Source organism: Peromyscus maniculatus, chromosome 4 (assembly GCF_049852395.1).
Source record: "Peromyscus maniculatus bairdii isolate BWxNUB_F1_BW_parent chromosome 4, HU_Pman_BW_mat_3.1, whole genome shotgun sequence".
NCBI lineage: Eukaryota > Metazoa > Chordata > Mammalia > Rodentia > Cricetidae > Peromyscus > Peromyscus maniculatus.
In genome coordinates, this window is record NC_134855.1 from 115,141,730 (window position 1) to 115,167,652 (window position 25,923).

Consider the following 25,923-nt stretch of genomic DNA (forward strand, 5'->3'; position numbering starts at 1 on the left):
TTTCTCTTTTAGACAAACCCTTTTCACTAGCAGCTGATTGTTCATATTTTCTCAAATCTTTGATAAAGTTACCTAGAAACTGTAACTCCAGCTGATCATGAGATCTCTACAGTACTAATCTTTTGCTTCTTTTTTTGCCATCATACATTTATGGAAGTCAGAGGACAATGTATAGAAATCTGTTCTTCCCTTCCACAATGTGAGATCCAGGAAAACCCAGGTTACCAGGCATGGCAGCAAGTGCTAAGCTATTTCTCAGGTCCTTATTTTTGCTGGTGTTTCCGGTCAAAGAGGGTGTTATTTGTCTTTAGCCAAAAGTTTAAGATAGGAAAAGAGGCTGTATTAGCTAGGGTTTCTATTGCTGTGATGAAACACCATGACCAAAATTAACTTGAGGATTTATTTGGCTTACATCTCATGATCACAATCCATCATTGAGGGCAGGAACTCAAGGCAGGTTCAGAACTTGGAGCTAGAAACTCCAGTGGAGGAATGCTGCTTACCAGCTTGCTCTTCATGGCTTGCTTTCTTATACCATCCAGGACCACCTGCCTAGGGATAGCACCTCCCACAATGGGCTGGGCCCCCCCATAACAATCACTAATCAAAAAAATGCACCACAGGGTTACCTATGGGCAATGTTATGGTATGGAGTCATTTTCTCAATTGAGGTTCCCTTCTCTCAGATGACTCCAGCTTATGTCAAGTTGACAAAAAGCTAGCAAGCCCAGAGGCAGACATGGCATGAAAACAGATGTAAGGACTCTTCCTCTTATTCCTGTCAGCCTATTAGACATCTATAGGCCAATTCAAGAGGTAGTTTTCTTCAGCAAAACCTTCAAGGCCTTGAATAGGAATCTAGACAACTGTGATTGCAACCCACACAACAGTCTTCTGCAACAAAGCAAGCAGGGATAAACAATGTATGTGCCACACGTGCAGCCTCAAAGAAAATGACTCAATTCTAACTTAACTAAGAACATGTGAAGCTAGAGAGCTTATTTAGGTTTTCCTTGGTAACGCAACCTCTTCTGCTCAGCTCATTGGAACACTCATCACATCTTATGAAATGAAATGTTTTCTGGTTCTAGAATTGAAAAGTCCAGTTAAGACCCTTCAATAAAATTATCACAATTTTTTCCTTTGATGGAGTGTAGAACGTTTAAGTGGCATTTATTTCATCCAGCAGAGGAAAGCAAGGAAAGAGTTGAACTTCAACTTAGACAACAATTGAATGAATCTTACAAATATAATGTCAAGGAAAGACGCACAACCAAAGGTAAAAACTAAAAACAGATAAAATGTACCCATGGTCTTCATTTAGATGATGGCCACTCTTGAGGTGGATCACAGAAAAGCCTTCTGAGGTGCTGGCTAGGTTCTGTTTCTTCATCTAGGCTTACAGAGTATGTAACTTTGTGATAAGTTATGAAAAGGGAAAAAACAAACAAAGACAAAAAAAGCCCCAAACCAAACTTTTCTCCTACTGTCCCTGCAAAGGTGCTATACAACCCAACTTCCTGGAACTCATCTTCCTCTGCCTTGGCCTCCCGTGCTAGAATTGCCAGTGTAGGATGCCACTTAGCTTGGCTTGCTAAATTCTCCCTACATTGCTGACAGTAAAATTTCAGGTTTCACACACCCAGCACCTCTCCATTTCTTTACAAACACCAACTGAGTATTTACAAAGTACCAACAGTGTAACTGTGATTCTAACTGCACAGAGTCAGCACATCCCCCACAGGATCCCATATAAGGCCTCCGAGACTACCCCTCACTTAAGTCCAAGTTGACACATGTACTTTTAAACCAACTGGCTATAGATGAGAGGTTCCCATGATCCCTTCCTCAGGTTCTCTGATTTGTTAAAATGGTGCACATGGCCCAGCTATCATAGACTTTTAAATTTATGATGAAGGGTATTACTAAGGACAGATAGGAATAGATGGGTAAAGAGACACACAGAACAAGGTTCAGGAAGAGTATGGAGTTTCCATGCCTTTTTAGGTATACCACCTCCCAGCATGTCCATATGTTCCCCAACCCCCAAACTCTGAACCCCATCATTTTTGGTTTTTATTAAATTTCTATTTTGATGGAAAGATTGGTTTCGGTCATCAGGAAGTGGGATTAACCTCTACCTCTCTCTGGAGGTCATGAAGTAGAGCCAAAAGTTGTGCCTAATCACATGATTGGTTCCTTAGGCAATCTCCACCCCGCTGCCCTGAAACCATCCAGGCATTTCCAGCCATCAGTCATCTCTTTAGCAGGCAAGAAGAAACTCTTCCTTATTCCAAAGATTTCAAAGGGCTTAGAAATTCTTGTGTTAGGAACCTGGGAACAAAACCAAATCCTGTAACAAAAGATTCTCTTTTCAGCCTCTCCCTTCCCCCACCCACTTCACCAGGAAATGACAAAAGCTTTAGAAGCCAATTCTTGAACTTCAGGCAGTGACCAAATATGTATTTCTTACTATATTCAAGTCATTTATCAGTTCTCTTGTGGTACATGTACTTCTGTGTCTATATGACATACATAGGTAAAATTTACCTAGTAAAGAATCTCTGCCATTTTCATTATTTTTTAACTTAAATTTTATCTTATTCTGTGTATTGTGTGTGTGTGTTCACGAATGTGTACACATGCCAAGCCACATATAGAGATCTGAAGACAATCAATCTATGGGAGTAGTTCTTTCCTTCCATCATGGGTTCTGAAAATCCAAGTCAGGTCATCAGGCTCGGATGACAAGCATTTTTACCCAAAAAGCCATCTCACCTGCCCCCTCCCTGCTCTAAATTTTTTAAGAATGACTAAATTTCTGAAGAGCTTTAAAGTTTCTATTCAGATAAATATCTGAAGAAGTGACTTGCTTTTGAATATTTAACCTGGCTTTGATCTATCACGTCACAGCTTCTAGTCAGTTTTTAAAGGCTAATACCAAAAGAAAAATTCTCAGGAATAGGCTGAGGAAAAAAGCTGCATGTGTTTCTTGTAAGAGGGCTATGGCCTCCTGGCTCCCATTTTCTTTTCTCGAAGCTGTTATGATCCTTGAGTAAAAGGCCAGTTAAATCATCAGGAGACTCAAGAGATTCTTTTCTTTCCCTTCAGAGAAAAGCAGCGAGGACACAGAAGGACCCATGTTTCAGGATAACAAAATAAAAAGAGCTCAGGAGATGTCAGGGGATTGCTAACAGGCTACCAGAACAATAGGGCTATCAGAGGGTTGGCCAAAGCCTCCTGAACCACCCATTGCTAATTCATCCATGCAGATGCATTACTATAATGGGAAAAATAAAAAGGAGCCAGCTGTGAACTACTTGGGGGAAATGAATCAGCCCTGAAAATAATTAGCTCACACACAAGATGCCATTTCTAGATGCTCCCAAAGCTCTTTATTAGATCCCAGGTTCCACCTCTCCCCAAACCACCACTATCCAAATCATTTTTGTTGTTGTTGTTGTTGTTGTTTTGTTTTTTCTTTTTTCTTTTCCTTATTGCAGTGTCCTGGTTGGGGCTCTGAGCCTGACCCCCAAGGGGCAGGCAATCAGCGTGGAAATCTGGCTTGCTGTGGGAAGAAACCTATTAAATGAGCCTTTCCAGCATGTACCCTTTGTTGTTCATTTGTTTCTGTTTAACTTCTTTCTCCCAGTCCACATTTCATTCTCTTTTGTTAGCAGTAACCCCCACCTCCCTGTTTGAATTTGCAACCTCCTAACCATGCTGCCCAAGTAGAGAGAGCACTGAAACTGGAAATTTTCTCTTAAATGTAATGCCAAGGCTATCAGACTGCTTGCAATGTCTATTTATCTCACTTACTGAGAATTTTTGTGTCTCACTGTGGAGGTTTAAATGCGTTTGCTATAGAATGCAGTTTTAGCTCCCCCTGGACTTGGAATGTGATGTGCAATGTGTATGCTGAATTACAAACGACAATACAAAATTTTCACTTCCAAAGCATACCTGGGACTGTGGAGCCGTAATCAACAATTCTTCCTCAAGAGTAGAGATGAATTTGTTTGACTGCTGGAGGGATCTGGGTTAAATTTAAACAATATTCTGAAGGCATAATGAGGTATCCCAGAGGACTATAGGGGAGAAATAGGAAAACTGGTGGTTTAGATACTAGCATAATGACAATCATATTGTAGCAGAACATTGTGCCATCATTCAAACAATAAAGTCATATGGACACTGGAAGCTAGTTGGGACCAAAATGGCCAATAGAAGTGACTTCTAACTGACCTTTGCTTCATTATAATGGCATCTCTCTCTATAGCTTTAGACTTGGCAAATGGCCTTTTCTCTTCATTCATCTGATGTCAGGCCACTTTCAAAAATCTTATCTAAAGACAGAAATGTGGTGCAAATCTTACTTCCACTCTTGGAATCCCCACATCTTGCATTCCATCCCCACTCCCACCATAACTCCTGAACAACCCTTTCCTCCATTACAGTTTTCTCATAAAACAAGATATCCAAAATCTCAGCTATGCCTTTCTTTCTTTCTTTTTTTTTTTTTTAAATGTATGCCTGCGAGTGTTTTGCCTGCATGTATGTCTGGGCAATACTTGCATGCCTGGTGCCTGAGGAGGCCAGAAGACGGTGTCAGAACCCCTGGAACTATAGTTAATAGTGGGAGTTGTGAGTTGCCATGTGGGTGCTGGGGATTGAACCCAGGCCATCAGGAGACGCAGCCAGTGCTCTTAACAGTTGAGCCATCTCTTCAGGTCCCAGCTCTGCCTTTCTTGAGGAGCCCATACTCACTCATGAGTGTGCACTTTGCCCTTGAACAAATTCCCTCCCAGTTCCTTATTCTGCTCCATTTCTGAATTCTGGTGATGACAAGAATCAGGAAATTGTGGGCCAACATCTCAGTCTCCTCTATCTGAAACCTCTTCAACCTTCACCCACTGGTAAAAGTCACAAAAGTTAAACATGGATGTTTTCATCCAAAAGGCTGACCTAGAGATCAGAACCAGCATTTAGAGTTCAAACTTAGTAATAACTTTCTAGCTGCCTACAGACCTCTTTCCTTTACACATCACATGATATAGACAAGGAGATAGATGGGGAATGAAATGGAACATATTAGAAAGGAAATAATATAGGAATATTGGGGTGTCTTTGAGACAGCAAAACCTTCCTCGGGGAGCTGGGGTCCTGGAAAACTTGACAGCATCAAAACCACCCAAGGCAATGGCTTTCGGGTTCTTGACTCTTAAATTTGAAGAATTAAGATTTACAGAGCGCAGAGGGTGAGTTTTAGAAAAGTTTATTATATGTTAATAGGTAGGAGCTTAAAAGGAAGGAAGGAAGCGAAGAGGACAGCAGAGTTCCAGTATAAAAGAGAGGGGGTCTCAGCAAATAGGGTACTATCAAGCTGCTAGTCTGGGGTTTTTTAAAGGACTTACGGCAGCAGCTGGGGTGAGGTATGGTCCACCCAGTTGGCCTAAAGGTGTCCAGGTGTCTCCTCTCAGTATCAGTCACTGGTCATAGTAGCCTTACTTAAGAGTTAAGAAAGAAATGGACAACAGAACTCTTTCCTGGCATTGCAGCCACCAGCAAGGACTTTTTTGGAAACCTGCTTTGGGTCCCTTCCTGACCTGGCCAGTATTTAAGTCCTGTTCTCATCAGAAGCAGAATAGAATCCCACTGGATTTGGAAGAAAAGAAAAGAGAAAAGATATATGTCATGGCATGAATTCCTTCAGTGCTGGGATCAAACCCAGAGCTTTTCTACTACTGAGCTACTCCCTCAGCTCTTTATGGCAAACTTCTGGTACGCCAATATTGATGTGTCCAAAACCAGTGATAAGTAGCCAACTTTAGGAGCGAGAGAGCTGGCTCAGAGCTGGCTCAGAGATATACAAGAATACATACAGTTCTTGAAGAGTTTGATTCCCAGCATCCACATCAGGCAGCTCACAACTGCCTGCAACTCCAGCATCAGGGCATCCAACACTTTTGGACTCCACAGGCACCTGCACTCCAGTGCAAGCATTAGTTGTACCCCTCCCCCGACAAACACATAGTTAAAAATATTTTTTTTGAATAAATCTTTTCAAAAAGGAAAGAAACTGTTTTCATGAGTACATTTGATATACTTCTCTCAAATGATTGGAAATTTTAGATAATGGTCTGGATGGAGCCTAACTGTCTGTGGGGGCCCACAGAGGCTCCCTCGTAAGGCCTTACTCAAGGTAGAAAATCTGAACTTGCTTTACCCAGCAGGGCTGTATAATAGGATGATTTGGCCAAGGGTATGGTTACCAGGTGTTTTGAAGGGTCTACACTTTGATGTACAGTGTGCTTTGATCTTGAAAGGGGGAGGTCTTTTGCCTCTCCCTTTGGTAGTGTATAAAAAGCCAATTAGAATAAATCTTGAGGCAACTGGGTATTGACCTAGGGTCCTCCCGAAGTTATCCCGTGTCTCTGTCTTTCTCTCTAATACTTCCTCATTCCTCTCTCCTCCCACCAAGAACCCTTTGACAGGTCAGAGCTGGACTCCCACAACTGCCTGCCACTGAAAGTCCTCTGTACACAACAATAACAATAATAATAGATATGTCATGCCTGTAAGCCCAGTAAGTTCAAAGCCAGTCTGGCTACATAGCAAGATAAGGGAGGAGGATATAAGGAGGTTTTCCAAAGCAAGAACTCATGTGTTAATTTACTTGAACTTTCAAGACTGTGAGCTTCAAGCTTAGGTGCACAGAGCATGGTGCACAGAGAAGATATGGTAATTAAATCAAATTTCATAACGTTCTTTTTCAATGTTAATTGCATATTGGGAAAACAACAACTGTGTCTTTCTTTTTTAAATTATTAATGAAGGTAGAAATAGGTAGCCTTCTTTTTTTTTTTTTTTTTTTTTTTTTTGGTTTTTCGAGACAGGGTTTCTCTGTGTAGCTTTGCGCCTTTCCTGGAACTCGCTTTGGAGACCAGGCTGGCCTCGAACTCACAGAGATCCGCCTGCCTCTGCCTCCCAAGTGCTGGGATTAAAGGCGTGTGCCACCACCGCCCGGCAGGTAGCCTTCTTATTTTGAGTAGCCATGCACCTAGAAATTCTAACCAAGTATGTGGGAAAATAATATGATATGGTGTTTACCGTATTGTTATTTTTAGCAAAACAAGAGTGGAAAGCAGCTTAAAGACTTACTAACACTGAGCTCACATTACGGCATAGTCTGGAATTGAGTAATTCTTCAGGTATTAGAGGCTAGAATGTGAGCTGATATAACTTGCTAAGTGAAAGGAGATTATTAAACCATCTACTGCATAATCACATTTTTTTTGAATAGCTCCATGGAAAACAAACTGAATAGATACAGATGAAATATAAACAGAGGCTATCTCAGAATAGTACATGGGTTAATCACTGTGATGAAATTCTGATATAGAAATCTTTAAAAAAGAGGTTTGTTTGTTTTGTTTTGAGATGAGATCTCACTATGTACTCTGGGTTACTGGCCTGGGGCTCATCGTTGTCCTGCCTCAACCTCCAGGTGCTTAGATTACAGATGCACACTGCAGTGCTGGGCTCAGGGAGGAAAGACCTACTTTCCCTGACAGTTTCAGTGGTCAGCTGATGGTTTGCAGAGCCCATGGCTGTGAGCATGAAGCAAAGCTGGACATATCCAGGAACATGTTAAAAAAAAATGCAATTTATTTTATGGCAGACAGGAAGCAGGGAGAGAAATTGGGGGAAGGGCAGGGAAGAAGATATATCTTCTCAGGGCATGCCTCCTGTGACTCAATTCCTCTGACAGGGCCTATTTTGTACCACCCCCTAATAATGCCCTTCTACTTTGTATCCACCTAGGAATTAAGACAGAGCTGAGGGTGGAACCCTCAAGATCCATTCACTTACCCGGAGCCCCACTTCTGAGCTTGTGACTCTAGGAACTTAGTCTCAACACACATGAGATATTTTGGAGAAAACCTCACATAAAAAGCATGACAGCTGGGATTGTGCTTTGTTTTCCTTTTGGGTTATAGTTCCTAAATTTTCTATATTTGCAGCACCATAATGCTTACAATAATTATGAAAATTACATTTTTCTTTATAAAAAAATACCTATCCATTTCTGGTCAGCTCCATGAGGCAAGGGACTATGAACAAATATTGTGTTTCTTTCTGTTGCTTTGTTTTTTCCCCCTCTAGGACTATTAACTATAGTGCTTGGCAAGCAAAGAGCTCAATTAATTTTTTTAAAAATGAAATCACAATACTTCAAGAAAAAAGCTATAGGAAAAATTAGAATGGTCATTATCACTATTTCCTCTGTGCATATCCTTAACAAATTATCAAACTCCCAAGTCATAGTCTAGCACAGATTATAGTATTCCCTCGTTCTCAGCACACCAGTCTACTTATCTCCTCTTGAACAAAAGGCTTGATCTACATACAGGAGCAGTCTTCAAGGGTTATATAGTATTTTGTGAGAATTATTATTAATAAAGGAACAAATTAATTTATTTACAATGCAAAACACAGGGTGATGATGGGCTAGCAGCATCCAGATTTGAAATTTGTAGGTAAGTGGCAAGTGGCAAAAAGTTGATAAGGATTGTGGGATACAGTTATTGCCAAATATAAACATTTAACAACATAAAAAAATGAAGGCAACAGATATTCATTGCCTTTTTCTTCAGATTAAGGGAGAGACTTTCTTAGCTGGAATGATCTATTGGGCCTATTCCCCAGAAATTACCAGAAAGAAGACCTCACTGTGACACTTTAACATGCCCTTCTTTTAGATTTTATACACAAAACTCTTCAACAATAGTCTTCATGAATTATGTGATGTCAAACAGTTTTATTTAAGTTACAAATCATTCAAAGAATGATTCAATAGTATAATATAAAATTTGACGGTTGGTATAGAAATACATTATAGTGTATCCCACAATTCCGATTGCTTTACTGGAGGCCAGGCTGGTCCTAGGGACCCCAGGTAAGACACCCTCAATGCCTGCAAACACTCTTTAAAGCCTGCCCAACAGCCCCAGACTGCACCCTCTCTGCTGGGCTCCATATTCCAGCCCACAATTTCAGCAGAAGACCTGCTTTATCTGAGGCCAGACCTGTTCTAGAGACCTGAGGTCAGACTCCACACACCACCTGCTAACACTCCTTAAAACCTGCCAACATCCCCCAGAGCATCCCCTCCCCTAGGCTCCATATTCCAGCCTACAACTTCAGAAGAAGACTTCTGCTTTACTGGAGGCCACGGCGTACTCGGAATCCCAGAGACCAAGCAAGTACTCACTATCCCAGAGACCACACAGGTACTTGAACCACAGAGGCAAAGTTGGCACCCCAAATCCCAGAGGTCCTGAAGGTTGCAAATACCCTAGCAGAGACACCCTACCGGACCTGAAGACTCACTAGTCACCAGAATCCCAGGCTACTTAGGTCAGAAGACCAGAGAGAAAACAGAAACTAAGGAATCAAACTAACCCATCAAACAAAGACAAACGCAAGAATCTACACCTAGACTATAACCATCCCAAACCCAGATGCCTAAATGTCAGTGTGAGAACACAATCAACAACAGAAAGGGCAATATGGCACCACCAGAGTCCAGCTATCCTACTACAGCAAGAAATGAACATTCCAACGTACCCGAAGCACATGAAAACAATCTTAAAACCAATTTTATGAAGATGATAGAGGTTCTCTGGAAGAGCAACCAGTGGTCTTAACTGCTAAGCCATCCTTCTTGCTCCTCAGTTTTAATCACAACAATGTGCTTATGATTTATTTTTTGTCATTTATTTCTGCCAGAATGAGCTTCTCTGAAATTATTTTCATCAAGAATTCTCATGCCATGTTTTACCATCTGAATTTGGATAATTTTCTTCAAGTATTAGTGAAGTGTTGTCTTCTACTTCTGAGAAGGGTCTTACTATTGTCTAGGCAGACCTCAGGCTTGGCTTAAGCATTGCTCCTGGCTCAACTTCCTGAGTAGCTGAGACTGCAAGAACATGTTGCCTATGTTTAGGCTACATTTCCAGTATTGTCTAGTAAAGATTACATACAAGTTTAGGGAACACAAATGACTTTATTAAAACATCTCAACAAATTTCTATAATAGTTAAAATGAGAGCAACAATGTTACATCAAGAAAGTAGTAAGTTTTATGGAAAGCTAAATACTCAAGAACAGTGGCTATGACAAAAAATGAAGACTCCTATCTCGCCAATGGGAAAAGTTCAGGTCATCCCTTATTGGAGCAGCTTGGAAAGAAAGTAGAAGGACAATTCCAATATTCTTAGGGGACATACATCAAATGTGGGGTGATGGTGATGATTACAAGGGCATCAAGAGTTATTAGTCTATAAATTTCTATTTAACATCCATACCCTTCCTTAAGTAGGTAGGTCTATACTTTCATAAATCATCTGTCCACCTATGCAGAACAGGCCTTTGGGAGAGAACAATATAACCATTTTTTCTTAGACATCTGAACTAGCTTGTTTCATAACATAAATATGCCATTCTATTATGTTAGTTTTTATCTTCAATGACATATGAAAGATCTAAAATCAAATTGGCTGTCTCTACAGCCACCTGTAGGCCACTAAGCTTGGCAGTGAAACAGTCCACAGTCAGGTTACTGGCTGAGCCCACAGCTGTCTGGGAAAGGCAGGTTTGTGGTGCAAAAGGATGATGAGTGCTTTTCAAGAAAGACCAGCTGAGTCCTTCCTGGCTGTTGTATAAGCCACAGCCACATCGTGACAGCATATCTGGCCAGTGAACAACAGAAGCAGAATCCGATTGACCTGACCAAAAGTGGCCATACTTCATGTCAATGAGGATTTCACCACCATCGTGTTCCAAAGAGCCAGCAACGGACTCCAGAGCCCTGCAAAATGCTTCAGCAGCAATCTGGAGTTCTGCTCGAGAATATCCAACCTCTTTGACAATATCTTCTGCCTCATTATGAACCTAGAGAGGAATAAGACAAGTGAAAACATACAGATCAACTAATATAAAAATGCTTCAGAAAAACATTATCTGAATTTTAAAAAGTTAATTACCAAAGGTTCTTGGGTATTATGATTTGGTCATTGTCTCACAAAACAAAAACTGCTGAAAATTTAAGTAATGTGAGCAGGATGTCTAACTTACCTTGTGTCTGATATAAGCAGCCAAATGTGTTTCTGTACAGCCACCTCCCAATAAAACCCATGGTTCCTTGATTGTTAGCTGCAAGGCATGCATTGCTGTTTGACATGTGAGCTAAGGAAGAAACAAATTAGAATCAGGATCTCACTGTGGTATGTGAACTGTCCCATGCTCTCATAGTAACTTAGACTGTGAACTCAGAGCCCTATTTTTAACTTTCTCTCTGTGTGGCAGGGGAAGGTGCATGCCAGGACACACGAGTAGAGGACAGAGGGCAACTTGTGGGAGTCTGATTTTTCTTTCTACTGTGTGGGTTCTAGGAATTGAACCCAAGTCATCCAGCTTGGTGGTAGGTGCCCCGATTTTTCTTTAATCTAAAAAGGCTGTTTCTGTGTGTGTGTGTGTGTGTGTGTGTGTGTGTGTGTGTGTATGTGTGTGTAGGGAGTCTGTGTGCACATGTGCTATGATACAGGTGTAGAGGTTAGAGGACAACTTGTGGGAGTCAGCTTTCTTCTTCCACCACATGACTCCTGGGAATTGCACTTGGGTCATCAGGCCTGGTATTCAGTACCTTTAGGCACTCAGATATCTCCATAGCACAAAAGGTTCAGATTTTAATTCAGAAAGAACAAAACTCTGTTTTATCAAAGTAGTAATGTGACTGACTAATAGCATTTCCAATAAAGATTAGAGAATGAAGAGGGACATGTAAGCCATAAGTCTGTTTTCATAAAATTAAATTAATATTTTCTTTCATGTCTACTTTGCTCACAAACATATGGCCTAAAAACATCTTCGATAACGAGGCTTGCTGGTCCTTCCATTAAAATCAAAGTCTAAACAAGTAAGATGTACAAATACCATAAAGTCTGTTTGGAAATGATAGCACCAAGCAATAGTAAGTAAAAAACATGCAAATCTCCGATTTACTAAGGATGAATCTTTAAGCATATATTAATTTTTAAACTCACAATTCTATATATTGTCAGTTTGCTTATATAAAACTTGAGAAAACAATAACTCTAAGAAGTGGGTGATTGGGGAATTCACTTTGAGTAAATTATTCATACACATTAGAACAGTACAGTCCAGGCATGTTCAACCTGTGGTGTCTGGGTCATACGCGCTGCCCAAAAGGTCATATGCCACCCAGAATAGCTACGAATGCAGCAGCACGTTTGTAGATGGCAATGTGGTATCATGTCAAGAGGTAGGCAATTCAAGTCATTTCTTAGAAAAACTGCCCATCAAGAACCTTTAGGTTTCTTGTAAAAATCATGATAAGTGGTACAATACCCTCCAAGTTTACTGTAACAGCCAATTAAATTAGCTTCCTTGAGCCTTTGCCTCTCCTCTTTCCTCCTTCGGTGCTGGGATTGAACCTTGTATGTACCAAGCACACGCTCCACTCTTGAGCTGTATCTCTAGCCCCCATTTCTGTCCCTTTTTGTTTTTACTTATTATATCACTATGGAAAGTCTCGGAAAATGTGAAAAACTAAAAACACCACAGCCCTCAACCTGCAGCACCTGCCATGAGTTGCTTCATCCCTGCTGTAGGCCCTGGAAGTCCACCTACCTTCAGCTCCTCCCAGGCAGTGTCATTTCGGCCGCAGAGGAGCAAGCTGCAGACAGTTGCCTCATTAGGAATAAGATGGAAAAAATGTTTGGAGCCAAGTCTTGCCGAGCACACGTCTTTTATACTTCCGTAAGCAGAAGAAGCTATTGTGTTTAGGGAACCAATAGGCGTCGCTCCTATTTTTGTAAAGTATGGAAAATATAAACCATATAAGCAAAGATGGAACTCTTAAAATGAATAAATATCAATAAAATTCATAGCTAGTATAAAATCCCCCACCAAAGCTTATCATTTAAAATATGAAATAAAGAATAAAGAAATAAAATGCATCTTCTTAGATCTCTGAAATTCACATTCTGCTATTTAAATGATATATTCCTGCTGGCCTAGAATTAACCATGTAGACCAAGCTGGTCTTGAACTTGCGGTAATCCTCCCACTTCAGCTTCTTGAATGCTGGGATAACAAATGAACACATGGCTATCTTTGCTTGTTTAGGCTGTTGGTTTATGAACTTTTGTCATTGCTGCCTTTCTATTGTTGTGATAAAATGCTCATCAAAAGGAGAAAGGATCATTCTGGATCGCAGTTCCAGGTCACAGTTCACTACAGTAGAGAAGTCACAGCAGCATGAGCTCAAGCACCTATTCTTACCACACCCACAATCAGGAAACAGAGGGATGTGTGTGTATACACCCTAGTACTTAGCTTGTCTTCTCAACTTTATACCGCCTAGGAATTCCTGCCCAGGGAATAATGCCACTCACAGTGGTCAGGTCTTTCTGGTTCAATAAATGTAACCAGGCAGACTGGTATTATTTATTCATTTAATTGTGTGTGTATTGCTGGGAATTAAACCCAGAGTCATGCCCAACATGTGCTCTACCACTAAGCTACATTCCCAATCTTACAGACCTATCTGAAAATCTGTTAAAACCTATTTTATACTCTCAGAAAAAGGCACACAAAAAATTGCATGTATTTTTAGGAAGTCTAGAATTCCTGAAAGCCTACTTAGAGATCAAAAACGCCACATTAAGAACCTCATTAATTTTGAAAAAGGGTGAGAAATGTCCTTTTTTAAAAAATTCATTTGTTTCTTTAGGAGAGCTACATAGGGGATACACACACACACACACACACACACACACACACACACACACACACACACACACTTTGCCTAGGATCTTTTTAAAAAAAAAATATAACTGGGCATGCAAGTGCCAAAATAAAGAATATAACATACTTATTTCACTACTATCATGGGGAAAAATACAAAAAATCACAAGTTAAAATTTGCAGAATCTCTAAATGTAGTTGTAATATAGGAATCTATACCAACTTCTGTAAGAAGTAACATTTAACATTTGAGTATCAAAACTATAACTTGTAGCAACTCACTTTTTTGGAGGCCAGATTTTTTTAAGATACTTTCATGTACTCCAGGCTGTCCTTGAACTTGCTATGTAGGTGAGGATTGAGGACCTTGATCCTCCTACCTCTTCCACCCAAGTGCTGCAATTAGGGATGTGCCACCACGTCCAGAGATCAGAAAACTAACGGAGTCAAAATTTTCGTAATTGTGTTCTAGGTATCTGGGCTAAGTAACAAACCTGGACTAGTGCAGAAAATCAGTGCCCATTTATAACACTGGTGTTATGGGAAAACGTTCCACACTTTAACTTACCAAATCCAGAATACCCAGTGAACATAAGCTGGAAACAGCCAGACCAATGCAAATTAGTAGATAATTTAGATCTGTCCTACAGTACAAAAAATGAATTCCAAATAATTATTTCCATGTTCCTAGTAAATTTCATTTTGATGTTCATTTGGCTGACAGTATCCAACATCTGGCATACATGCTGTTTTTAAATAGTGAACTTTAATAACAGTTCAATGAGTTGTAAATCACAAGGCGGGGAGTATGTTGTTCTAGCTATCTGGGAGGCTAAGGAGGCTCCCTTAGGGCCAGCACTTTGAGACCAGCCCAACAACATAGCTGGAGCTTGTTAAACAAAAAGCAACAATTGCAATCAATATGGATGTAACTGATAATTTCTGAAAGTTTGTCAGTGCAGTTACAGGGACACTGATTTGAGAGGTGGCTCACATAAGGGACTCTTCAAGTTACTTTTGTCCTAACCATGTATATCTGTTTAGACTGTAGTTTGTGATTGTTACTCTATACAGCAATTCATCAGATGGTTGTAAAGGTGTGATGGCCAGGCCTGTTAGAAGTCTTGACTGTAAAAGGTGCCCTTGGTTCTCAAGAACCCAGCCACAAGTATTCTTGGTAAATGTCAAACATATATACATATACCTGCCTCCCAAATTAGGAATAACTATTTGGGCAGAAGTACAGACATTTCTTGGAGTTATGATAAACGTGAAGCTGAATATAATAGGATTTAAAAGCTTTGTAAATTTTAAAATTGTGTGTATAATATTAAAGACCTTATAATTATGTTAGACTTCTCAACTGCCTTTAAAATACTAAGGGCTAGATCATAACAAACTATACTTGGAGTTGAACTACCACCATTTTGTTTCTAGTAACTGGGCAAAGGGATCTTTCCCACAAATAATGTTTGCTGCCAGAATGAGTCAAATGCTGTAAGGTTGGTGGCTTCTAAAAAATTTTAAGGTATTAATAGTGACACAAACCAAACTTCTCTGCTCAAAAAGGGAGGGTGACATATTAGCTTTAATGTGCAAAAGCCAAGAGAACTTTTTACCTGTCACTTTGCTCAGGGGTTCCATTATAGCCACTCCAACTCTGTCGATGGCAATAATGTGATGCTTGCTGAGGAACTGTTTCAAAGATGGGTGTATAACTTTTTGGCACAGGACAAGATCTACATGGTCACTGACTAGCTGCCTTCCCAGATTAAGCAACTGCTCTAAAACTGCATTCTCAAGGGACACTTGGTAAGGGACCACCAGAGTTCCTTCTCCAGCATTAGAAAAATCTCCGGATAAAGACACACAGAAGAGTGCCACCTTGAGGGCACTTGACTTCTGGGTGGGTAATAATCTCCTTAATTGAACTTCTGACATTTCAACAAGCAGTCCAGGTAATACAGTAGAATCTGTAACTCCTTGGCCCTTTACGGGAACAACTATACTTTTCCCTAAAATGATTCGGTCTTCTGCACTTTCTGGAATTGTAAGCAAAAAAGTTTTCAAGATCAAAGCACTGATGTGATCAGTTTCCTTTCTGGTGAGCATACAGGCAGGTTTGCTGGTTAAGATACTGTGTACCAAGCCCAGGAAGATATGTGTACTACTGAAGTCAACTGGGATTCGACAGCTACAGGCTTCAGACTTGAGATAACCAGTGCAGAAACTCAGGAGGAATTTGTTTAACTTAATAGCTGTCGTGGGTGTCAAGCCTATTCTCTGAACATTTTCAATCAGGTTACAGCACAGAATGGCTGTAAATAAGCCACAGTCACTGAAGCAGGTCACATGATTCTGCACAGCTGCTGTTAGGACCTTTAATACTGGATGGGTGACTGAAAGGTTTCGGAGCAGGGCTGAGGACTGTGAGGTTGTACACACACAACCTCCCAAGCCATTGTGCAGCTGCTTCAGCCTCCCTGAAGGGCCGTAGCATGAGGCTAGGATTCCCTTCAAGACAGAAAGTGTGGACCTGACTCTCTCACTTGTCAATGGTTCAGTTTTACACAATGATGGCTTCTTAGCTTCGAAACGAGACATCCTGCTTCAGGTGGAACTTGTACAGGCAGCTTTATTTTGTTTACATGTTTTTCATTTATTGCACCATCACATGTCTTAACATTAAAAACTATTCTTCATGGGTGAAAGCCTGCATATTTAGTATTATCAGCTATAAAATCAAGTGGTTTTCAGACAATAACCAGCATATATTAATTTAATGACATTAATTTCAAGTGTTTATTTTGCTTCATTCTTCAATATTCTTTTGTTTGTCTCTGGACTGAGACCTCACAGACTCTTTTGCAGCTCTCTGTATAAAGTATGTTCCAAGATGGACACCTACGAAAGTCACTCCGGCCACAAGAAGCCAGTTCTTTCTAATCCAACTGGGGTTTCTCATTTCTTCTTTTATTATCAAGTTCAGATTCAAAGTTGCTTCTTTCTATAAGAAATTAAAAAAATTTAGAAGAATAATTCTGAAGTATTTTATAGGCAGCAAGTTTAATAATTTTAATATTCTGCTCCATTTTTAGAAAAAGGATTTTAACTGTCATAAGCATACTGGAAATGAGAAACATCTTGCTTCCTCTGTGTCTGGCTGGCGACTCGTGACTCAGCCCTTCCTCTTCCTAGAATTCTCCTTGTCTGCTTACTCTGCCTATATTTCCTGCCTGGCTACTGACCAATCAGTGTTTTATTTATCAACCAATCAGAGCAACACATATTCACAACATACAGAATGACATCTCATAGCACATTTTGTTTTTATTGATTTTAAATAAAAATTCAGAAATATGATCAGGCTCTGGTTATGAAGTCACAGTAAAGAGTTCATGTTAGTTTTCTCAGTGTGGTTAGTACAAATGTTGGTCCCATTGTAGTACTATAAATGTTTACTCTTACCATTAAAGATACACACAGAAAGGATGTATGTATAGGGGTTTTAAATTCTCTATCAGTTAAAGAAAAGGATGAGGAAAAGGGTACCTAGTTCATTGGTAAAGCACGTCTAACATATGCAAAGCACTGGTTTCAACCCTTAGCACTGCCCCCAAACCAAGATAGACTCACAATTAATACTGGTAAGTGTTTATATGTAGTTGGAGGAGGGTTCAGTTTCTACCTTTTGTTTTATGTTTGAAATTTTCTACAAAATAAAAAGTACCAATAGACTGACACAGAACTTTTTTTCAATGAGCTTTGCTTATTTAGAATTAGTGTTTAGTGTACTCTGAACTTGGCTTTAACTTCTACCAATCCAAAGCCAATTGAAATACTTAATTCTCTTTGCTTATCTGGCAGTGTTGGCTTCAATTTTATTTGGTTTCTCTTATTTCTTTGGAGATAATGTTATATTACCATGTAGTACTGGGTGGTTTTGAACTTGCAATCCTCCTGCCTTAGTCTCCTAAATCCTGGGATTACAGGTGTGGACTACCACACCCGGCCCTCTAAAATCATCTATTGCTCATTGCCATCTAAAATGTCTTACTATGTTCACCTAGTATTTTAGGAAATTCTTTTTTTCAGCTTTAGTTCTTCATTTTTGAGCATGGAAGTTTGTTCTCTTCAAGTCTGACTATACATGGCCTCTCAACTCATGAGACAAAAACTAAAGTTCTACACACACACCCTATAATGGTCTTAAAGAGTCTGAAAGGACTGCTCTATAAACATCAAGCATCTAATACATCTAACTCCTTTTTCCTACCCAGGAAAAGTCTTTCTGCCTAGCAGAGGGTCAAGGGGACTTGCTGCTCTTTTCAGAGGACCCAAGTTCAGTACCCAGTACCCAAGTTGGTGGTTCAAAGTTACCTGGAACTCCAGTTCCAGGGGTTGTCATCTTAGGCCTTTGCGGGCACTCACACACAAATGGTACGCATGCACACATGTGCACACAGACACAAACTTTCACACACACATAAATCCTTTTAAATATATACAGATTTTATAATATAACGACTATCCCTAAGGCTATTATTTTAAGTTGTCAAGTTTCTAATATTTTGTTTTGTTATTTAACTTTTTATAGCAAAAAATTAACTAATATTTTAAATCATACTTTATTTTTCTCCTTATGAACATTTAAAAATAAAATCTTGATCTGAAATAAATTTTTGTTGCTATTGTTGAGGTAGGGTCTCACTATGCATCTAGGCTGCCCTCAACTCCTGATCCCCCTGCCTCATAATCCAGAGTGCTGAGATTATAGGTAGCAATGATCAGTTTTTGTTGTTGTTGTTGTTTTCAAGAAAGGGTTTCTCTGTGTGTAGACCTGGCTGGCCTTGAACTCACAGGGATCCACCTGCCTCTGCCTCCCAAGTGCTGGGACTAAAGGCATGCACTACTACGCCTGGCACAATGATCAGTTTATAGCAAGCTAGGACATCAGTCCTCTTTAAGTGAGTAAAGCTGCCCTGAGGTTCTCCTAAAACCACTGACCTAATGCCAGAATTTATAGCACATTTCTCAACTCAAGGCGAAAAAAGACATATTAGAAAAAAATGTGCTGACATGATGGCTCACATCCATACTTACAGTTGGGAGGCCGAGACAGGAGGAGTCCTCTAAGTTTTAGACCCAGCTTCGGCTTGAGTGACATAATTACAGAGTTGTAATTCTTTTCATGGAACCCTTGGAGCCAGTGAGTTTCATACTTTAGAATTTCTTGGACTGTGTAAATATGTAATAAAAAAGATAGTGCATACCACAATCAACACAGCACTCATAAGGAAAGGCATTTCTGCAGAGAATCTAAAGTATAGGATTACGTGGAAGAAATACTTCCAATTGCCTCATGTCAGATAAAATCAAGTTTTGCTGCTAAACTATATAATCACATCCTCTTGAATTCAGTCATTTCTACTCATAGAAATTATTTTGAAACTGTAAACATAGCTATTTTTTTCTTAAAAATAATGAGTGTTTTGGGTATATCTTAACAAAAACAATAAATTTTTAATTTAGGTTTTTTTTTTTTTTTTTTTGTTTTTTCTTGCCAGAGTGCTATAAAAACTAAGTTCCCATTACTGGAAAATAACAAATGGCTGACCAGATTTAATGAAACTTACCTGAAAAGTGCAAGCCTGCTACTTCTCCTAGGTTTGGCTCTTCGGTTGACTTGCAAGTGCCAGACTATCTGGTTCAGTGGTATCGTCCTTAGGAATTTGGAAGACAGGGCTGCTTTTGATTCCGTGCCACCCCAGATGTATGAACCCAATTAAAGGTACCATAACAATCAGAACTTTGTATTCTCTCCAGAGGTTCTGAAAGTTCATAGTCTGTTGATATCAGTACACCTAAGGAAAAAAAATTACATTTAAAGGAAAAAAAATTAAAATTAAACCAACCCCTAAACATAAATGGTCTCAAATCATGCCTACAAACACAAACAGTATAGTGCACTTCAATAACGTTCACTTACAGGCTAGAGATGGCTCAGTGGTTAAGAGTACTTGCTGCTCTTCTAGCGTGCCTGGGTTTAGTTCCCAGTACCTACAAAGCAGCTCACAACCACCTGTAACTCCAATTCGAGGGGGTCCAACATCCAGGTCTCTGCTGACATTGGGCACACATGCAGTACAGACATCTAATGAAAGCAACCTCTAATATACACAGTAAAAAAAGCTGATTATGAAGCAATTTCTCGAAAGTTAAGACTGAGCTCCTGCTTGGGGGCACTGGCCTAGAATTTCCAGAATGCGATGATAATGAACTCCTCAGAGTGTTGTGAGCCTGTCACAGATTCCAGAGGTTGACAATGGTCTCGTGCTACTTGCCCTAAATCAGAGCACAGGTGTCTGTATCATTCATTCAGTTGGATTAGTTATGTTTACTTTAGCTTGTTCTTCCTACAGAACAGCAAGGCTGAATGAACAGATATACCTCTACCTTGTTACAGAACATGGGTAATTACACCTAGGGGCCACAAAAGTAAAACAGTGAAATACATACTTCAGACCACAAGTATTTTAAAATTTATTTCATTTCTATCTATGATGGCAACTACTCTCTCTTCATTTCTACATAAAGAAGATTTCTTGGTGGCAGAATGACATTAAGGTGGAGGGAGAAAAAAGTCCCAAACACTTGGGTTCTAGATATCAGATTACCCTGTTCCTGTAACAGTGTCAATTAAAATAACTGTTTGGTTATTTTCCCCTAACAATTTGAATACAGGTTTTTATTATTATTATTATTATTATTATTATTATTATTTTTTTAAACAGGAGATTCATAGTTTGCCTCTGAGGTTTCCTGGGCGCCATCTGCTGGTGCTTTAGGCACAGTGTAAGGAGTTCATTCTGCTTTTTAAAATATATGAGAAACAACACTTGCACAAAATGCAACGCAGTCATGAAGAGAACATCAGCTAGGGTGTTAGAATTAATTGATCCAGATCTCATGTTTAGGATGGTTGATATTTACTATAACTTCATGCCTTTAATGAAAATGTTGATGTTGGATATTTCTGAATTCATTATTTCTGAATTCCAATCATTGCCTCTAATAGTTCTTTTAAAAATTTAGTCATTGTAAAAATAGTTCATGTTATTTTCAATTTAAATAGCTGTTCAAGCTTGGCCCTCAGTATAGACACCAGGTACAACTGAAAAAAGGCTAGAAGAAAGGATTCTGAAAGTTTTCATCATAAAAAATTGACTTTTGAAGAGATAGTTATGTTTAACCTGATTTAATCATTATGCAACATATACGTTATCAAAACACATGACGCCTTATATGTACAGTTTTTAAAAAAATGAATGCCTAACCTGCCCAGCATGATAAAGAGAACGTTGGATTGCCTTTTCTGCACATTTTCTAGACATATCTCCTAAAGTGGCACCTATTTTGTTAGACTTTTCTACTTATAAATACAGACACACACACTAAATAAACTTCAACTCCCGATGAACCCATGGTTTAAAACTGACTCCTATTCTACAGTTTCCACCCTGTACCATCTTACTTTACCATTCAAGGATAGCTCAATCAACATCTAAGTCAGGAAATTTATCTGTTGTCAGTAAATGTTAAAAATCAATACATTATGAAAATTTTATGGTCTTTGCTATTCTTCACCATTAGTTCAGTTACACCATTACTGTTAGTTCAGTGTATTTATGATTAAAAGCAAATAATACTGAAACCCTTACAAGACTTGTATGAGGATGTCATTAACTGTGGAGTCCAAAATACAATTGATTAGTGGCTGAGAAGTGACAGCCTAGTGGCAGTCTGTGACTCATCAGAAAAAGATATAGAGGTTTGGAGATGTCTCAGAGGTCTCCCATGGCCTTTTAGTTTTCCTGATTATCATCTGATATTATATCTGAGTTATAATTATCTTGATTATCATCTGCCATTAGTACTGGTGGGGGAGAGGGACTGTAAATCATGCAGATTGTTCTAGATAAATGTCCAGTTGCTTGGCTCTCAGCATGACAGCAGAGATTTTTAACTGCCCCTAATCAGCTCTAAATTTTCAAAGGGCCAATTTCTACCCTTCACCATTTTTGAGATTTTCATTTTATTCTACCTTTGTTTTTGCAAATAACCTAATAGCTAGAGAATGGTAGTTATGGGATATTAATACTCTCAATTTCTTATCTACACTGTAAAAATGTACTCATCCCAGCTCTTAACCTTCCCTACTGTCTAAAATAAGGAAGCAGTTACCCATGGCCCATTCTCATTTGCCAACACCCTGTCAGTTCTAACACCATTGGCCCCTCTTCTATCTTCAACCTACCACTTTTGAAGGTCATCTTCCTCTGCATGCTGTGACCAATTTTCTCCACTGAAAAGAACCAAGGCCTATCATCTCAGGACTAGGAATTACACAATTATTGAGGAGACAGCATTCTTCAAGGTCATCCATCCTTCGGCAAAATAGCTAATAGCCTGGGCTACATGAAACTATCTCAAAACGAATTACAACAAACAAAACATGTATACACAATTAAAAACAAAATAAGATTAAAAATATCTTAGACTAAGCTGGTTAACTCGGAGATCTGGACATAATGTATTCTGCCCTTTCCCTCACTCTTCAAGCCAGCCGCCACATCTTGCCATTACGTGTGCACTCCCCTCCCCCCCCCCCCCCCCAAAAAAAAAAAGCATAGTTCAGACACTTATGACCTCTAAATGACTTACTTCTTTTGTGGCCTCATCATCTTTAGCACGAGTCATTCACCTGGGAACTTAGCAGAAATGTAAATTCTCAGGCTGCCCTGACCACTGAAGAGGAAACTCTAGGGCATTGTCCAGAAACACTGACTACAATGAAGTCCTAAAGGACTACAGGAAGCCCTAAAGCTGAAGTTTGAGAGCTACTGTTTGTGTGACCTCCAACAGCCTCTGTACTCTGAACTTACAGAGAGGAAGGGGAAGTCATGTGGGTTTGCCTGGAAGATACAGTGACATTTTTGACAGCAGAGTGAAAGTTTAATCTTATAATAATATTCAAAGGCCATCAAGACTGCTTCTACTGACTAGTTTTCAGAGACTGGGGTAAATCAGGTTAATAAGAATGCATCCTAAGGCAGTGACTTAAGGGACTGAGCTGTGGATTCCTGCTCCCTGGGCTTCAAATGTTACTTGAACCCTCTCTGTAACTGAACTGCCTTAGTTGAGACACTTACTCTCCTGGTCAATGGCAAAAGAGTAATAATGGCTTCCACATCAAAATCTGCTGTGCAATTAACACACCTGAAGCAGCCTGGACTCAGTGACAGATAACTATCAGTTATCATCCAGTTGGTCATCTGGAAAGGGAAGATGTTTTTCCTTTTTGAGACAGGGTCATATGTAACCCCAGGCTGGCCTCCAATTCAGTACGCTAGACAAAAAATAAAAATATCCAGATTCTCAAGAAATGGGTTTTGTGGTTTTGGGGGCTCTTGCTTGGTGTGTGTGTGTGTGTGTGTGTGTGTGTGTGTGTGTGTGTGTCTATAGTCAGAATACAAGATGTTACAAAGATAGCTAACAGTCGGATGTATAAGCCAGGTAAGCTGTGAAGGAAATAAGAAAACTTCTAAGGCACAGAAAAGCAGCAAACACTGAGTAGAGGTCACATACGCTTCTCTGATGACAGTTAATAAAGTTATAGCTACCAAGTGATTAGATTTGAAAGTTCTGATACCTGATCTGCACTTTCAGAAATGTTGGACAAGAAAAAAACCTTTGAGCAAACACGAGAATCAACTTTAACCTCCACCACAAACTAGTTATCATCTTGGGGAAATCGGTTCCTGCCGCAATCTCATAGACTATCACATTATAAAAATGATACATATTTAGAACACTATAGTGTGAGGATGGGTAAGTGCTCAATGCATGGCAGCTGTTACTGGGACAGATGTATGACTTCTAATACATAAAAGCAGACCCCTCCAGAAACTCCTGCTTGAGCAATGTGATTACACTGCTAATCTCTTGGTACAAAATTAGGAAAATACTGTATTGCTCCAAATGTTCCTAGTGTTTACGTCAATTTTCACTTAAGGTATGTGTGGAGTTACTTTTATTCAAATCCCCACTAACTGTTCACACATCCTGGCAATCTTATTAGATTAGGAAAACCACCAAGGTGAATAAGGAATGGTGTTTGTCCTCTGAGCCAACAACAAATTTAGAAGGTGGTGATCTCTATAATCCATGACTGAACACTGTAGAGGAGTCAAAACAAAGAACTAAGTCAAGTCTGCAGCAGCCTTTCTTTTGGGCCACCAATCAGGTCCCAAATCATGAGACTTATTATGAATGCTCTGCCTTAACTTATGCTTGTCCCACTAACTCATAACTTATAAATTAACCTGTTTCTCGTCATCTACATTTTGCTTTGGGGCTTTTTACCTTTCATTCTGTGTGTCCTACTCCAAGTCTGGCTGGCAGCTGTCTAGCTGGCCCCAGGCTTCTCCTTCTCCCTCGTTCTCTCCTTCACATCATCTCACATACAAACTGTGGTTGTTTTTTTTTTTTTTTGGAGTTAATTCTCCAAGCCAGGTGGTCCCTGGAGGAGTACAGGGTTGATATCAACAGACACCAACTATGCTCTGCTCCATGCAGTGCCTGGGTCTAGATGTCCAGACATCCAGACAATGAGGTGATAAGAGATCTAAAAATCTCAGAAACTGGCGGGCCACCTGACCAGAGGGTCAAGACTGAGCTCTAGAATGACAACTGCCTTCGTGCTCATTTTAAGTAGTTTAGGCCCTTTATTTCCCCAGGGAGTCAATGCCCTGCTGTCTCAAGTAGCCAGCAACTCTAAAGTGTACCTTTAAAGATTCAATTTCTGGCTGGGTGGTGGTGGCACACAGCTTTAATACCAGCACTCTGGAGGCAGAGGTGGGAAAATCTCTTAGTTTGAGGCCAGCCTGGTCTACAGAGTTCCAGGACAGCCAGGGCTACACAGAGAAACTCTGTCTCAAAAAACCCAAAGGAAACAAAAAAGATTCAACTTCTGGTACTTGTAATATTATGGGCCTGACATTTCATTCACAATTCTTGAGCTTCAGCTCTTCTTTCGGGTGTCCCTTATTCACAGAGCCTTGCTCTGAGCACTCAATCTAGAACTTGGCTTTCCTCTCTTCATTATTTTCTAGGACTTATTACTAGACTACAAGTTCCAGGCGGGAAGAACGCTGCTGCCAGTCTAGATCATTGATGTATGAAATAGTGTTACACACAAACTACGTGACAACGAGAAAGCAGATGATAGTAATAAAAAACTTTTTTCCTCGGAAACATCAAAAAATGACCCAGGAATATGAACATGACCTCAGGGACACCCCTCATGTCAGATGTCCTTGGATCTCCACTATACAATCAAAAAGCCCGAGTGCTGTTTCTGCTTTCTCAAAGTTGGCACGATCATGCTGCCAGAAGCTCTATGCTCCAGTTTCGCGTTTCGAGGGAAGCCCCCATGACTCGACAGCCCCCGGTGCACCGGCACCCTTCCCTTGAAGGAGTTAGAGGAGTTCCGGGTTACAGGTGGAAAGCGACAGTGCAGGTGATCCCGACAATTTCCCAGGGAAACTTCTCCCTCTAGTTCACCGCGCAGGTGGCTTTGGGAAGCTTTATTCCAGTTCCACCTGGTACTGGACACTCCTGGCCACCCACACTCACACAACCATCAGATAGCCACGTCCTGAAACTACTTTCAAAGCCGGCCTTGGGGACTCTCCGGTGGCCAGATGCCTCCGTATCTCCGCCCCCAAACACCCTTGGCCGAGGCCACCCGCGACCTTCGCGAGTGGGGACGCAGAGGGACCGCAAGCTGGCTCCTCCACTGGCGGCTCGGGCGCTCTCACCTGCCCACCAGCAGCTGCACCTCGCGGCCAGGCCGCCGTCGCCGCCACCGCCACCGGAGCCCAGGAACCGAGCTAGCACAGCGGACACGCTGCGGAGTCCCGCCACCTTGGCCCAGGGAGGCAGGAAGGCGCATGCGCTGCTCGCGCGCCCCGCCCTCTCTCCCGGTATTGGCTGGAAGCTCCGGCTGAGGAGAACGGCGGCCGTCGC

The 25,923-nt window shown here is 40.4% G+C and overlaps 3 protein-coding genes across 6 annotated transcripts; all 3 read right to left on the reverse strand.

Moving 5' to 3' along the window:
• Window positions 1-10,049: 10,049 nt before the first annotated feature.
• Mkks (MKKS centrosomal shuttling protein) lies at window positions 10,050-25,829 on the reverse strand. 4 transcript variants are annotated; one of them, XM_076570718.1, is made up of 7 exons: window positions 25,716-25,829; window positions 19,470-19,697; window positions 18,937-19,071; window positions 16,742-16,840; window positions 12,715-12,890; window positions 11,140-11,250; window positions 10,050-10,956 (listed from the first exon to the last, which is right to left on the reverse strand). In XM_076570718.1, the coding sequence occupies exons 6-7, from the start codon at window positions 11,230-11,232 to the stop codon at window positions 10,516-10,518; spliced, it is 534 nt and encodes a 177-aa protein (XP_076426833.1). In that variant the 5' UTR covers window positions 11,233-11,250; window positions 12,715-12,890; window positions 16,742-16,840; window positions 18,937-19,071; window positions 19,470-19,697; window positions 25,716-25,829; the 3' UTR covers window positions 10,050-10,515. The 4 variants fall into 4 exon arrangements, with proteins under 4 accessions (XP_076426833.1, XP_076426834.1, XP_042132248.1 ...); XM_076570719.1 differs by lacking the exons at window positions 18,937-19,071; window positions 25,716-25,829 and having other exon boundaries at window positions 19,470-19,509; XM_042276314.2 differs by lacking the exons at window positions 16,742-16,840; window positions 19,470-19,697; window positions 25,716-25,829 and having other exon boundaries at window positions 18,937-19,070.
• LOC121828857 (uncharacterized) lies at window positions 16,449-16,798 on the reverse strand. Its single transcript, XM_042276316.2, has one exon. It carries the CDS (start codon window positions 16,796-16,798, stop codon window positions 16,646-16,648), a length of 153 nt encoding a protein of 50 aa, XP_042132250.1. The 3' UTR covers window positions 16,449-16,645.
• LOC143266731 (uncharacterized) lies at window positions 19,470-19,676 on the reverse strand. The gene has a single exon (XM_076570726.1). The coding sequence runs from the start codon at window positions 19,674-19,676 to the stop codon at window positions 19,497-19,499; it is 180 nt and encodes a 59-aa protein (XP_076426841.1). The 3' UTR covers window positions 19,470-19,496.
• Window positions 25,830-25,923: the final 94 nt, after the last annotated feature.